Here is a 14,097-nt window from a genome sequence, read left to right as displayed (position 1 = left end):
CCCAGGCAGTGGTGGCCGGCCTGGCAGTGTATTGATTATCACATAAAATATGTATATAAAATAAAATAAATTTGCGACTGACCATACTTTCTGAGAAGCAGGGGATCCTAACCAAACAATCACTTTTTCATGGCCTAACTGTGATTAATTACTGTATGTCATCAAATATAGATTTGCTAGTATTAATGCTAGTATTAAGTCCTAGGCTATAGGCTATAACTTACTCGAAAAATAGACTGTATGGTCGGTATGCACAAAAGCGTTAGACCGGGTCTAAAGTTGGACCTGGTCTAAGTGGAATTTAGTACCAGGAGAAAGGACATTTTCCTTTACATTTTCTTAAGTTATTTTGTATTATTTTTTAACTTTGCATAATTTAAATCTTTAGAATTTGTTAGCTCCTCTAGGGAAGGAAATAAGAGTAAAGGGCCATTCCTGATGGAACTAAATTCCACTTAGACCAGGTCTAACTTTAGACCCGGTCTAACTCTTCTGTGCATACCGACCTATCTCTTTGATCAATAATACCCTAGTTTATTACGCAAATTACAATCCATGCAAAGCAGCATGGCTCACTTCACCAAGGGGTAGGGGTCATACACATGCATAAGACATGCACACATGCAATGAAGCAACTAATATATCTTGGTGTAGAAGAGTCGTTCACACATAACTTATAAACTGAGTGAAATACAATGTACCCAAATATTTGCAATTGGTGTCAACTGACTTCATCAAGCAACTGAATGATGATTGCCAGTGATCTTGCAGGAGGAGAAGTGGTTCAAGGGAGTCATTGTTAAGAAAGCCATCTGGGAAAGAGTGGAACAGCCTGGCATCAACAAGGGGGAATTCCCTTTCCAGCTCACACCACATGCAAGATTTCTTAAACACATATATTACCAACTATCTGTTGGTACCAAGTGCAACAGGTCGTGACCATAGACCACTAGACGACCTACAAATAGTCAAAGTCCCTGTGTTTTGAATGCTGTGACTTCACACATATTAATGAGGACCGATCGTATGTGTCTAACAATCACGCCAGCATCGCGTGACTTCATGTATACGCGATATGCAAATGACCGTAAAAATATGCGGTATGTGCGTAGTAGTTTTGCTTGCTGCACTTCATGGAACGATCAGCCCTCATTATCGGGTGATGCTAAGACTGTTTGTAGGTTGTCTGTGGTAGTCTGCGATTAAGACCCGCAGGTACTTGAATTTTGATTTGACGTGATGTGCCATCCAAACTTCAAAAGCCTACCCGCTTCGAAGGGTAATTTTTTACCTACCACATTCCAAAACATGGACCTATGTCTTAGGATTTTCTGTAATAAACCCATATGTGTACAGATTTCTTGTGAAGAATATACCCATTTTGAGAGCATGTCCCTGTATACCTCTCCCTCTCCCCTCCCCAGGGGGGTGGTTGTCTACACCAATACATTTCAATAAGAAAAAACAAAATTTCTACTATAAATTTATTTTGTGCTGTTTAACATAAGAATATTTTGACATAAAATAGTTTCATAATAAAAGCCAGAAATAAAAAAAAAACTAGTTTGCGTTTGATAATTCTGTCAATCAAACTCCCCCTGTGATTTTTAGTACATTGTATTGTGTAACTAGTGAAGATACCTCCCCTCCTTAACACCAACCTACTTGCACGATACTAACCAATAGAGCGTGCTGGAGTTCGATTGACAGAATCATCAGATGAGACCTTGTTTTATTTGTTTTATTTCTGACTTTTATTATAGCTTGCCTCACAAATAAATCAAACATTTTCAGTGGGTACACTTCTAAACTGTCTTAAAGATAGATGTTAATTGTTAATAACAATAACAACATTCGCACTTGAAAAATTAAGAAATATGTGTGGGTCACTAAGGTGAAAGACACATGCAACACTACATGTACAAAGGTCAAGGGTTAAAGTTCAAGGGTAAGTATCACAAAACATGCAATGAGGGTTAAAGATGATAAACATCAACCAGAGAAGAAATGATAAGTAAATGAGGTGTGGTAAATATTATGGACTTGGGTCGGGTCTAATCTTTATTATAGTGCCCAAAGCCTGGGAAAGTTAAAGGAAAAGAGTGGATTGTTAAGTTATATCTGGTACGAATATACCATAGCGGGAAAAAAACATTTCGAAATACAGACCATGTGTGCCTCAGCTTGATATTCAGTAAATGGTAGTGCTCAGTGTTTAGAAAAAAATCATGTCCAAGAATGCTTTTAAAATGAATTTGTTACTGGCTGTTTTACCATTTGTGTGAGTTAAGTTTGAGGACAAAATTTAATGTGAAGCTGTAATTAAGGTATAAAATCAGAAACCTGCAATTGTTCATTTTATAGAATTCCAAACACATTTTGGATAATTATCTGTTAAAAATATATTTGTCCTAATGTGAGAGGAAAATAGTATAACAGTATGGCAAACTGTGTATTATCCATCTGCACACTAAATCATACATGCCAACACTGCATGGATGGTGCAAAATTTGAACACTCACAAGCTCTGGCAGGGATCCAGGAGCAGTACAGCAGAAATCTAGCTGGTTGTTGAAACCCAACAAAAGGCTATTTTCATACTGGAAATTATTTTGATGTTGGAAAATGTAATGCATTTGGCTGTCATTTTCTTTTATTTCAATCATCATGTTTATTTTAGTCTAATTCTTTGGATAAATAAATTCAGATATTTTGTGGTTTGAAAATGCAAAAAAAAAAAATCTAAGCAAATCAAATTAAATCTTTACACTATCAGATTTCAAAGGCACTTATTATTTATCCTTCAGTCCCCCAAAATGAGCTGAGACAAGTTCTAGAAAGACTGGGTGAAGCACAGACGGACCTAGCATGCGAACTACTACCACAAAATGAGTGTAAAGTCTTAAGTTAGTAGTTTTGAAATGTCCTGGCTGCTGTTGGTGTTCTTTGCTTCACACACATCTGTTCAAGCCAATAGTATGTCCTTTGTGAATGGGGGCACAATGGACCATTCACAAAAGACATGTTTGTACAGGTTCGCAGCAAACAGAGAATATCAACTCAACAGCCAAGACGTCTCAAAACTACTAACTTGCAACTTTATTCTCATTTGGTGGTAGCAGGTCACACATGAAAAGGAAGTGTTCTATATCCCACTATGGTATATTAGTTCAAAGTATTTTACCAGTGAACAAATTTGTAGGTTTACATACCAATTTTCATTATTGAATCAACTTGGAATAAAGGGAAAAAAGCAAAACTTGAATTAAAACTTTACTGTCTGTATCAAATGATAACTCGTTAGTTTTCAATGTTTCAATACATGTTTGGATCTACTTGAATGTTTGTCTTTTTTCCTCTTCTTCTGTTTATAACATCTTTAGAGTAGTCATGGTCTCGAGTCAACTTGTGCTCCTTTATCCCTAAACAAGACGTCCAGTGACATCCTCAGGTACAAGGTCTCTGATTGGTCTATTATAATCCCATATTTTTATGGAGTCGCAATTAAAATAAAAAAGCCTAGAGGAAAGCCAAAAAATACTTGAATGTCTTTGATCCAAAAAGAACTGAAACAACTATATGCCAGCTGAAGAATTTATTGAGGGCGCCATGTCGACAGACGAACAGCGTACCTGATGATGATGATATCAAAAATGGAATGCACCTTACAGCCTGTGTTTCTAGAGTTACTTTCGGGTTCCAAGTTGAAATATATTCAGACAACTGAAAGTGTTTATTTTTCATCCAGAAAGCGTTACTTGGTAAATTGGTTGGAAAATGCCTTAGCCAAACAGTGATCCATTTGTCAGTTTATCCCCAGGTTGTTATTACCAGACCATTTGTTTAGTGATGAACGAGCACAATCAAGCTATAGATCAAGACCAGGGTTCCCATTAGCCCGAGTTTTGGGGTCTTTTTGAAGTAATATAATACACAAATTATAAATATATAATTTTGAAACTTTTGGAAAGACGGAAAAAATCTTTACTGAAAATATGTTAAATGATGAACATAATCCTAAATGGAATATAACTTTTCTTTTAAATGTGTTGCTTTTTTTTTCTGAAGTGAAGTGTTTGACATTAAAGCAAAATGTAACAAATGAGAAATACTGCATAGGAATGAGTAAAATGATTGACCTAATTTGATACGACACATTTGATATCAATATTTAACATGATAAAATGTCTAGAATTGCTCAAAATTTTAATACTTTTCTTTGAATTGACGTAGGCAAGATGGACAAAATATGAACACAATTAACACATGAAAACGAGCAGAATCTTCCAAGTGCATCATCATCTTATTTGCATCATCATCATCATCATCATGAGCATCATATCATCGGCAGTATGCGAGAACATCTTAAAACCACTTACGATGTCCTCGCATTCTGACGACAAAAAATAATACACTTACTCTGCGTTTTCATGGCCTTGCAACTGAGGGACTGAATTCTTCAGGTATACCTGTAAACCTTTCTTGCCTCGCACCGGATTTTCCCGGTAGTAAACAACAAGATTATACAGACTGTCAAATTGGTTGTATTCCGTCAGAAAGAATTTCACTTTGCCTTGCTCCATCCTGGATATTATACGACAGTGATTGGGCCGTCCGTTAGCCCTGTGGTGTTAAAAAATGGAAGAAATTTGTAAAAGAGATAGAGGGGGGTTAAGGAAGAGGAGTTAAGAGAGGAAGCATTACCAGTTTTGTTACCATGACAGCATGCAAGGGGTTATGATCTGGTGAAGAAGCATAGAGCCAGCAGGGTTTAAAGAGTAAGCAGCACACCATCACCAGTGTCATCACCACAACATACCACCACATCAACATGATGATTGACAGCATCACGTCACCATAGCAACTTACTCCTTGTTCTCGTGGCGCTGTGGTTGGGGTACGGGTTCAGTGAGGAGGAGCTCCAGGTCTCGGCTCCTCAGGGGGACCTGTCGGTAGTGGCTTATCAGACTGTAGAGGCTGTCAAAGCAAACGTTCTCTACTAGGAAGTACTTTGGCTGGCCTCGCTCCAGCTTGGATTTGATGCGGCAGTGGTTCACGCGATTCTTGGCCCTTGAAAGTTGTGAATAAGTTAGGAAGTAACGAGTGTAAAGTTATTTTTTAATTTATAACATGCACAAATTTTGGGTTATTTCAGTTGAAATCCACACACCCCCTGTATGGAAGACATGATCTTAATCTCCCACACAGGTTGTGCACATTTCAAATGGGGTCGCCCATTCATGTAGTCCCAATTGAAATAGCCAATTACATTAATTGGCTCTACTGAATTTAGCAAGTTTAATTTGGTTTTAATCAAAAGCTACAACAGCAGCATATAATCACTTTAGAAAGGAACCTAGAAACCCGCAGTATGCCTGCAAATATAATTCCCATTTTAAAAGAACATTTAGTGCATTTTAGTGCAAACAACAACAAATGTGTGATTTATTGACATCCTTTAAACATATTTGTCATCACTGGCAAGATTTCTTTAGTTTTTGTTTCTTTTTGTGTAATACTTCATCACTTATAATTAGAAGCCTTCCACACCTGTTGAGGTCATGATCATTAAAAATTAAACACTTGAGAACGTTCATGCAATCTTACTGGTTCTTAGCCATGTGATATGACACGATATAACACAGTTCAGCACGTGCGGCTCGATGTAATATGTGTGATCGCTATTTGAACCAATCGGAGGCGCATAGCAATAACGGGACTGATCGATTATAAGCCATAGGTAATTCCTTGTAAAATGATTTATTCTAATTAAAATTTGATATACTTATGATATTTTTTATTTGAATTGAAGACAAAATGTTTAAGAATGAGAATAAATGTATTGTCATGGGCGACGTCATTATTTGTGGCGTAAAATAACACAGCTTTGCCGTGTTGTTTTACTTTAAAATAATGATGTTATATGAGACGATAGATGCACCACAGTGGCTAAAAACAATACCTTTATTCCCTAATTCTACATGATTTGTAAACAGTATACGATTAGACTCAATCAATTCAACATAGTCGATAATTAATAATATCGACCGACTTAAAATAAAGTATTCAAAATATTCGCCGGCCATAATGAAGTTTATATAAAGATTCTTATCATTTGGTTGGTCAATTACTATTGATTATTCTTGCTATTTATACTATAGAATTCCGCTCCGTGCAATAGTCCTTTTTTCATTGCACTCACGCGCAGCTTCGATGGCAACGCTGACAGACGCGAGCATATATCGCAAATGGAGACTACCCCGACTCACCAATTATAGGTATGGGTGTCGCTTCTAAAATAAATAGTTTGTAATATTTTTAATATTTATTTCGTTTTTCTGGTGATTTATAAAATTAAGTGGAAAAAATAGGGGCAGCGGTCCCAGATAGGTCGTCCGAAGATATGGGTAGTACTACACATAGTAAATACTCATGTGAAGCATATTTTTGCATTTCTGTTAAACCCTTTTTTTCATTTTCAGCCCCAAAAGCAAAAAGCCTTACATAATTGTTGACGGACGGACAGACGGACTCACAGCTCGTGATGCCATACGGTCCTTTCCTTCGGACGACCTAGAAAATGAATTTTTATATCCGTTATATAAAAAAAATATTGAATGTTTTTATTCATTCAATATTTGTATACTATTCGATAAATTGTTGGGATCAACCTACGGTGCACATTTTATTTTTTCTGTGGAATAAACTATTGGTATGCTTCTGTTGAACAGAGTTGAACATTCGGCCAACTATGTCAACATGCAGCCCTGCTACAAAAGTGAAAATATTTGCAACATGTCATCCTGTTTTGCAGTTAACCTCCTGGACATCTAACAGCATTTCTGATTGGTTAATAACTTGAAATGCTCATTTCAATTGCCAATAATGACTAGGCTTTAAACTATTTATGGTCAAACTAGCATTTGCAGATGATTTTATTAATACCCTCCTTAATTGGTTCAAAATTGGACTCAATATTCATTTTGGCCAATCGGCAGGTAGATGGGGTTAATACAATTGAATAAATTCACATGATGCTATCTCCTACCAGAATGATAAAGAATAGTCTCCTTTGAAAGTCTCGCTCTCCCGCACCAGAAACGTCCCGTCACCTTGCTGGTATTGGGTCAGCAGCTGCTCAGCAATTTCACGTGGAGGTCTATCTTGTGGCGAGTTGCTGGTAAGCTTACCGTGAAACCAAGGCTCAGCGTAGTGGAGCTCTTCATTGGGCATGGCCTGTCAAAGAAAAACACAAGTTAAATTCCATTATTTGTAGCTGCATAAATTCATGAAAAGGCATGATCACAGCACGGATTATCACTTGAAATTACTCGAATGTAAGTTCATACGTGCTGGTAATAAACAATTTCCAAAAGTTTAAACTGACTTTCAGCACAAAAATTCACTAACCTTGAATTTTCGATGTGTGACACACATCTTCATCAGAAGATGCCAATGATCAAAAGTTGCCAATGATCAACAAAAGGGCAAGTCCATCACAACATCTTAGGATTTCTTCTGATGAAGATGTGTGTCACACATCTGTGCTGAAAGTCAGTTTAAACTTTTGGAAATCACTTGAAATTAGGAATTCACATGGTAGCCTTGTTCCAAAGAAATTGTCAATGATTTCACAGGTGGACAGCCTCGCTTGCACAAGAATATTAAAACAAATGTGCATACTTTTATCCTCCCTTAATGCTCTGCGTGCTAGCCATGCGCTTCAACGGAAAAAGTTCCAAGTTTTGAAATATTTTCTCAAAATATCAAGAGCTATCTTAAAAACTACTGGATCAATACTAGGCATGTTTGTACTCATTTTAATGCATTTTTCATACTGATTCCAAATATGGTCATGAAAATTTACATTTCTGAAATTTTTGAATTTTTAAAAACAATTTTGAAACTTCTCGTCTGCAGTCGACACCCGCGTGAAGAGAGTTAATATTAAAATGGAAACTATTCAACTGGATTCAAATTTTTGAGTGGCTATAGTATTGCACCTCATCCTAGGTGCATCTTCATGCCGACTGTTGGTCTGGCTGCCATTGGTCATTGACCCATAACAAGATGGTGTTTCAAGAGGTCATTAATTCTGAGTCAAACTTCTTGTTTGATTACAGAATTGTAGGCCTCTGCTAAATCATGACAAAGGCTGCCTCCCCTGTGAAGGATGTTTTTTCTTTACATAGATCGCTTCCTTGGCTCCCCTTTTATACCAACTGCGACTTTGTTTCAAAATGACAACATTTTGTTGTCAAAGATGTGATTTGTGCTGTCCAAATGCATCTACATGTCGGAATCCCCACAACCAGTACTAGCACACATTTTTCGATTCCAATTTTAATATTTAATTATACCGGGATGAATAACCATCTTAAGATGTATGTTGAGAGTTCAATTTTTCCTTTATTAGATCACTCTCATGATTGAAATCCATACACCCCCTATGGAAGACACGATCTTAATCTCCCACACAGGGAATGTGAATTTCAAATGTAATCACCCATTCATGTATCCCAGTTGAAATAGCCAAATCTCATGATTTATACGCACACCAACATCATGCTTGTTCCAAATGCTAAGGTCTGAATTACAAAATTCATAGCGTTCTACTTTAGCTAATCACTGATTGGCTCTTGAAATGAAATTAAAAATGACAAACAAACAAACAAACAAACAAACAAAAACCTGCTTACCACATCTAGTTGACTTGCTGTGTCATCGTCGTCGTCGTTTCTTTGAACTTGAGCTTCCTCTGAATAGTACAACTTGCTCTCGGTCAGAACAAAATAATGCGGCGTCCACTCTCCCTAAAATTAAAATGGATACAGAAAGGAGAGATTTTAAAGCATGAGTGCAATGAATACACAAAAATTTGCTTGGCACATACTTTGTTCACATATGTGACACGATCAAGGGAAATGAGTCGGGTGTCACTAATATTGATATTGGCAAAGAAAGTGTTAAAATTCTTTTGTTTTATATTGTTTTCAGCGATTGATAAATTGACGTAACTTCACAAAGGAAAGTTGTATCAACATGGGGTTTTCAGTTTCCGAAAGCTCTAAATGTCCTCTTTAGAAACTTGTGTAAAACTCATTTTCGACCAGGGCTGACATGTGACTCATTCCCCTTGATCCTGTCACATATATGAAATTTCAGTTCCATGAGATTGTAGTAATGTTGTCATCATGAATCCCGATAGCAAAGCATAGACACTAAGATCCACAACATGCTCATCTATCAGGGGGAACAGTTCTTAAGCCCCAATACATTTGTACATTCATCATACTCTGCAACTTGAGATCAAATTTTGCACTATGATTATGTAATTGAGATTATTGGACTATGCCATTGGGATGAGGCTCTTGTGGTCCATAGTGAGAGTGCATGTACTTAGTGGTTGTACAGGGCACATACAATTCAGGGATGTGATAACATTTGTCAAAAGAGACATGTTAAATGTCAAATATGTAAATTTTAATAATTTACCATAAAATTTGTATCATATCGCAAATTTTAAAAAAAATTATTTGATATCAGAAAGACATTCCTCGTATTCAGAAAACAATTTGGTGTGACTGATGTGCTCTCATGTCCCACAAAAACTACTGTGCAAAGTTGGGTGACCGAGTTCTTAAAGACGAATATTATTGTTTGATTTTGGTCACTGTGACAAGATCTGGATCATCTTCTTGCAGCTAATCACTCAAAAGATGAAAGAATTATTATACAGCCAATCCAAGTTACTTACATCAGCTGGGTCTTCCAGCATCATTATGCCATTCTTGATGGTGTTTCTTAAATCCAAGTCGGCTACTGTGGAGCAAACACAACATTACACACAGACACAAAAGGGAAAAAAGAAATACGGTCAACAGTTTGAAGATGGGCTATGGGAAAGGGATATTCTAGTTGAAAATCCACATGCCCCCAATGGAAGACATGACCCTATTCTGCCACACAGGGAGTGTGAATTTCAAATAGGGTTACCAAAATGGGTGTCTTCATTTGAAATTCACACCCTTGTGTGGGAGATTAAGGTGATATCTTTAATATTAATAATATGAGACCTGCTCCAACAAAACCAGGACAATGTCGCCAGAGCACTTTTTAGACATGATGGCCAATAACCCTTACCAAAATCAATAACAAACAACAGAATTTTGAAGCAAGGTATTTAATTATCATGGACAAAAGATTATGCATTCATAACATGTGATATATCATTTTACAGTTTGTAATTTCAACATTTCAAATCTTGATTATTTAAATTCCAAAAGGAAATTGTCTGATTTTATATTGATTTTGTGGGATATGTCTCATATTTGGTACATTGTCTGATTTTAACAGAAAATATTTATCAACTTGAATGTCCATTCTTATCAAAATCTAGAGCAACTTTTTTATGCTTTCTATGTGCTTCTGGTTGACAATTTCCCATTTCCAACGTTTGTTTTCTATCTGTGAAAATTATCTGAATATGTTTGGAAACTTAAACAACAAAATGTCACATGCCAACCAACTGACAACTGTAGTAGAAGAACATCTAGAAACACTGATTGATCTCAGCATCTCACATAGAGGCCCTGCATGCTTTAGTCGATTGGTTCCAAACAAAGGATTTGAACCAGTGTCCTTCACCGTAATCATGGCGCAGTGCAGTCCATTCAATCAAATGTTGTCATCAACTTATTTGACCATAGTGCATTTTGTTATGTGTGTGAGACGAACTGTCACGGTAGATTGCAATCATTTGTTGAATGCATTTGAGAAGTCCGCCATATTTATGGTATCATACGTCATATGCACAACCTCTATACCACTACCAACTGGGGAAGGAACCAATTGGTTACGTAATCAATCTGAAAAAATGTCTACTTACTGTCCTCTATTGCAACAGTGAAGACTTCTCCGTTGGATGCATCTGGGAGTTTTTTATGTTTGAGGATAATTTTTTTCATGAGTTGACTTGGTGAAGGCAATGTGTTTGAGGCACGGTCTATGGGGTGAGTCAGCAGCATATCTGTAAATGACAAGAGAGAAATGAGGTAGGTATGAAAGGTGAATTCAAGTTTGCCATCAAACCGCATCATTTTATATATTAAATTAAAGCCCTTGAGTAAAGAAAGCCAAAACTGAAAACCGTTTTGTCATAGCACTTTCCGTAGCAAAGTAACATCTTGTCATTGACTTTCATCAAAAATATTCAGCCAATATTTAATGCATCAATTTAAAAACAAAACAGCAGTCTCATGATAGTGCAGCTTTTTTATGGGAACTGCTATCACAATCCCTCTAAAATTCCATGTGCAATTCTCTCATCACAAAAATAAATCATATATTTGGGTCAAGTGAAGTATATACAACATATTTATGAAGGTTTCCTTGACAAATATTTTCTTTTAAATTTCTATGTAAATATGCATTGTGTTTGAGCCCCGGTTTAGGCCAATTTGGCTGACTAGCAAATGTGTTAACTAAGGTTTGCCTTTCATACCTAAATGATGATTAAAATGTGATGAGGCTTGTCGGTCTTTGATCTGAATTATATACCCCCACAAGAAGAATATGGAAAATGTTCCACCTGGATAGTTTCCTTATAAATTAGGGTTGTTGTTCAATGAACAATGCTCTTAAGTACCATATTTACATAATTGAACGCTCCCCTTCTATTAAACACACCCCCATCTTTTTTCAAAGAAAAAGTGACTAAAATTCAAAAAATTCCATAACATAGCATGTTAAATAAATAAATGTAGATATTTATATAGCGCTTTATGCCGTAAACAGCCTCAAAGCGCTTTACATTTATTCCGCCGTCATTAGAATATGTCAGAACCACGTTTACAGCCTACAAGTGGCACAGGGTCCATCAGTACAACGACTGTGACTACCCCTAACAGCTTCCCATTGCACCCAAGGGCGCAACACAGTGGTAGGACGGGGAACACAACCCCACGCACGTCGAGCAAGCTCTCGGATTATGAGTCCAAGGCCGTAACCACTGAGCCACCTTGCCCTCATCCATGCATCGTAAGTAAGCTTAAAACTGGCATGTCATGGTTGCAAAATTGCATGGACAAATCTTACATTTCCATTACATTCATTGCCACATAATAGCAGAATATTCATATATGTAACTAAATAAATCACATTCTTGCATAAAAATGCACTTACACTACAGATCTAAATTTCATAGTATTTTTCCGATAATCTGTCATCCATATGCAAGCCGCCATGGTGTTCCAGAGGTCATATTTTGCGAGTTTTTTCATTGAAAATTCACTTCTAATAAACACCCCCCATTTTCGAAAATGTAATGCCCCAGGGCGTTTAATAGACTAAATTTGGTACTTGCTTTGAGTTTCCAACTTTCAAAACCTTGTATGGTTTCATCATTGTTAGGTTCATTAATGAATGATTGCTTGACATACCTCTATGAAAAACATAATGTGAAATTTTGATGAAAAACAAAACACTTATTGGTAGAAACACTTGTTTTTCATTCATCTACGATTTTGTAAAAATGGTGGTTACACCCGGGTTCAATGAGGACCATATCACCTCAGTTTTCAGTTAGTTTTAGGCTTGTAGGAAAAAAAACATTTTGTTTTTCATAACATTTACACAATATATGCTTCAAACATAGAGGTACATCATGTAATAGTTCAGTAATGAAACATGTCTTCAAAAATAAATGTCCTATACCTCAATGCTTAAAGATCCAGGTACAAATCTGGAAAATGTCAAGTAAATACTACTTGTAACCATGGCGATGACAGAATATATAAGTGTTTGTGGTCAACTTATTGACTGGTATAAAGAACATTTGTGGTGGGTATGTGTACATAAACAAGACACACATTCCATTTGGGGCGCACAACACAATGGCTGTTTAAGAAACACAGGTGACGTGTCGATCAGCTGTTGATCAACTTTATACGTACAAAACACATTTGTTACTTTTATTTCATATACTAAGTGCAACATACCTCCAAATATTTCTTGGAATGTGGCAGCCATGTTTCTTTGCTGCGGTAGACTGCAGTGGTTTTCTATGGACAGTATTACTGGGTACCTGAAAAAAAAACATCAGAAAATTACATCATAATTACTCATTTGCATAATGCATGTAGGATGAAGGGTTCAAAGTTACCACCCGACAACATCTTTTGTCAATGCCTCAGCTATAATATTTTGCAGTAAACCTTTGACGAGCTCGACTACCGTCATGTTGCAAATTCGGAGCTAACAACGCGTACGGCGCACAGTTCATCGATGAACAAGGCAACAGCAGATCGCCTCAGCGGCCAATCAGAGACAAATGCGTCCAACGCAGTAAATACGCAATGTATGCTTAAAATACGCGCTCGTCAAAGGTTTCCTGCAAATGATTATAGGCACTTGTTAACCGATCCAAAGCGATTGAGAAATCATTCACACACAAATATGATACACATGTCCAAAAAAAAGAAGGTTTGTCTCGAAGCTCGCGCGCACATTTGTAAATTCGTGAGATTTGGAAAAAAAAATGCAGAATTTTTTTTAAAAAAAAAAAAAAAAAAAAAGTTTTTTCTCCAAGGGAATAAAAAAAAAAAAAAAATCGCATTTGTTTTCAAACCACTCGTGAGCTTTGAGACAAACCATTATTTTTTTTGGCCTAAGAGATCAAAAGGAAGTTATATTTTAAGTGACTACTTTGGTAAAATTGGTACCCATTTGTTGTTATGCATACCAAAGTTATATTCCATTGCTTTCAAGCGCACAAATCAGACTTTGATGTACAGTTCTTTACAGCTGCCTTTGCCGAAGAAATAAAAGTTTTCCGGGCGGACAGACTTTTTGGTCAATCAGAATTATTTTCTGAAGATATGTCCCAAAAATATCATCAAAAAAAAGCTTGAAAAATATGGCAAAAATTTGATATTTTTTGGCATACATATTTTGAAATGTTCTGAATTTTTTTCAAAAATTTGAGTCAAAATCAATCAATTTTAGTCAAAATTTTAAAAAACGTTAGCAACAACAAAAAAATTCTCCCAAAATACAAAAACGGTGGGTTTTTTTTGTCCCCTTTATCTCAATAAATCA

The 14,097-nt window shown here is 36.4% G+C and overlaps 1 protein-coding gene across 2 annotated transcripts in view; it reads right to left on the bottom strand.

The window, feature by feature from the left end:
• The window catches only part of LOC140135947 (1-phosphatidylinositol 4,5-bisphosphate phosphodiesterase gamma-1-like), an 88,700-nt gene that overhangs the window by 42,443 nt on the left and 32,160 nt on the right, over positions 1-14,097 (bottom strand). Inside the window, exons 13-19 of one of the 2 annotated variants that reach the window (XM_072157644.1) lie at positions 12,999-13,084; positions 10,889-11,029; positions 9,758-9,822; positions 8,700-8,813; positions 7,049-7,236; positions 6,505-6,573; positions 4,870-5,070 (exon numbers count right to left, since the gene is read on the bottom strand). In XM_072157644.1, the coding sequence (XP_072013745.1) occupies positions 4,870-5,070; positions 6,505-6,573; positions 7,049-7,236; positions 8,700-8,813; positions 9,758-9,822; positions 10,889-11,029; positions 12,999-13,084 (864 nt within the window). The remainder of the gene's footprint in view (positions 1-4,869; positions 5,071-6,504; positions 6,574-7,048; positions 7,237-8,699; positions 8,814-9,757; positions 9,823-10,888; positions 11,030-12,998; positions 13,085-14,097) is intronic. The other variant, XM_072157645.1, reaches the window with a different exon arrangement.

This window comes from Amphiura filiformis, chromosome 16, assembly GCF_039555335.1.
Source record: "Amphiura filiformis chromosome 16, Afil_fr2py, whole genome shotgun sequence".
Lineage (NCBI taxonomy): Eukaryota > Metazoa > Echinodermata > Ophiuroidea > Amphilepidida > Amphiuridae > Amphiura > Amphiura filiformis.
Note: the sequence above shows the minus strand (reverse complement) of the source record. Positions and strands in the feature narration are given on the sequence as shown.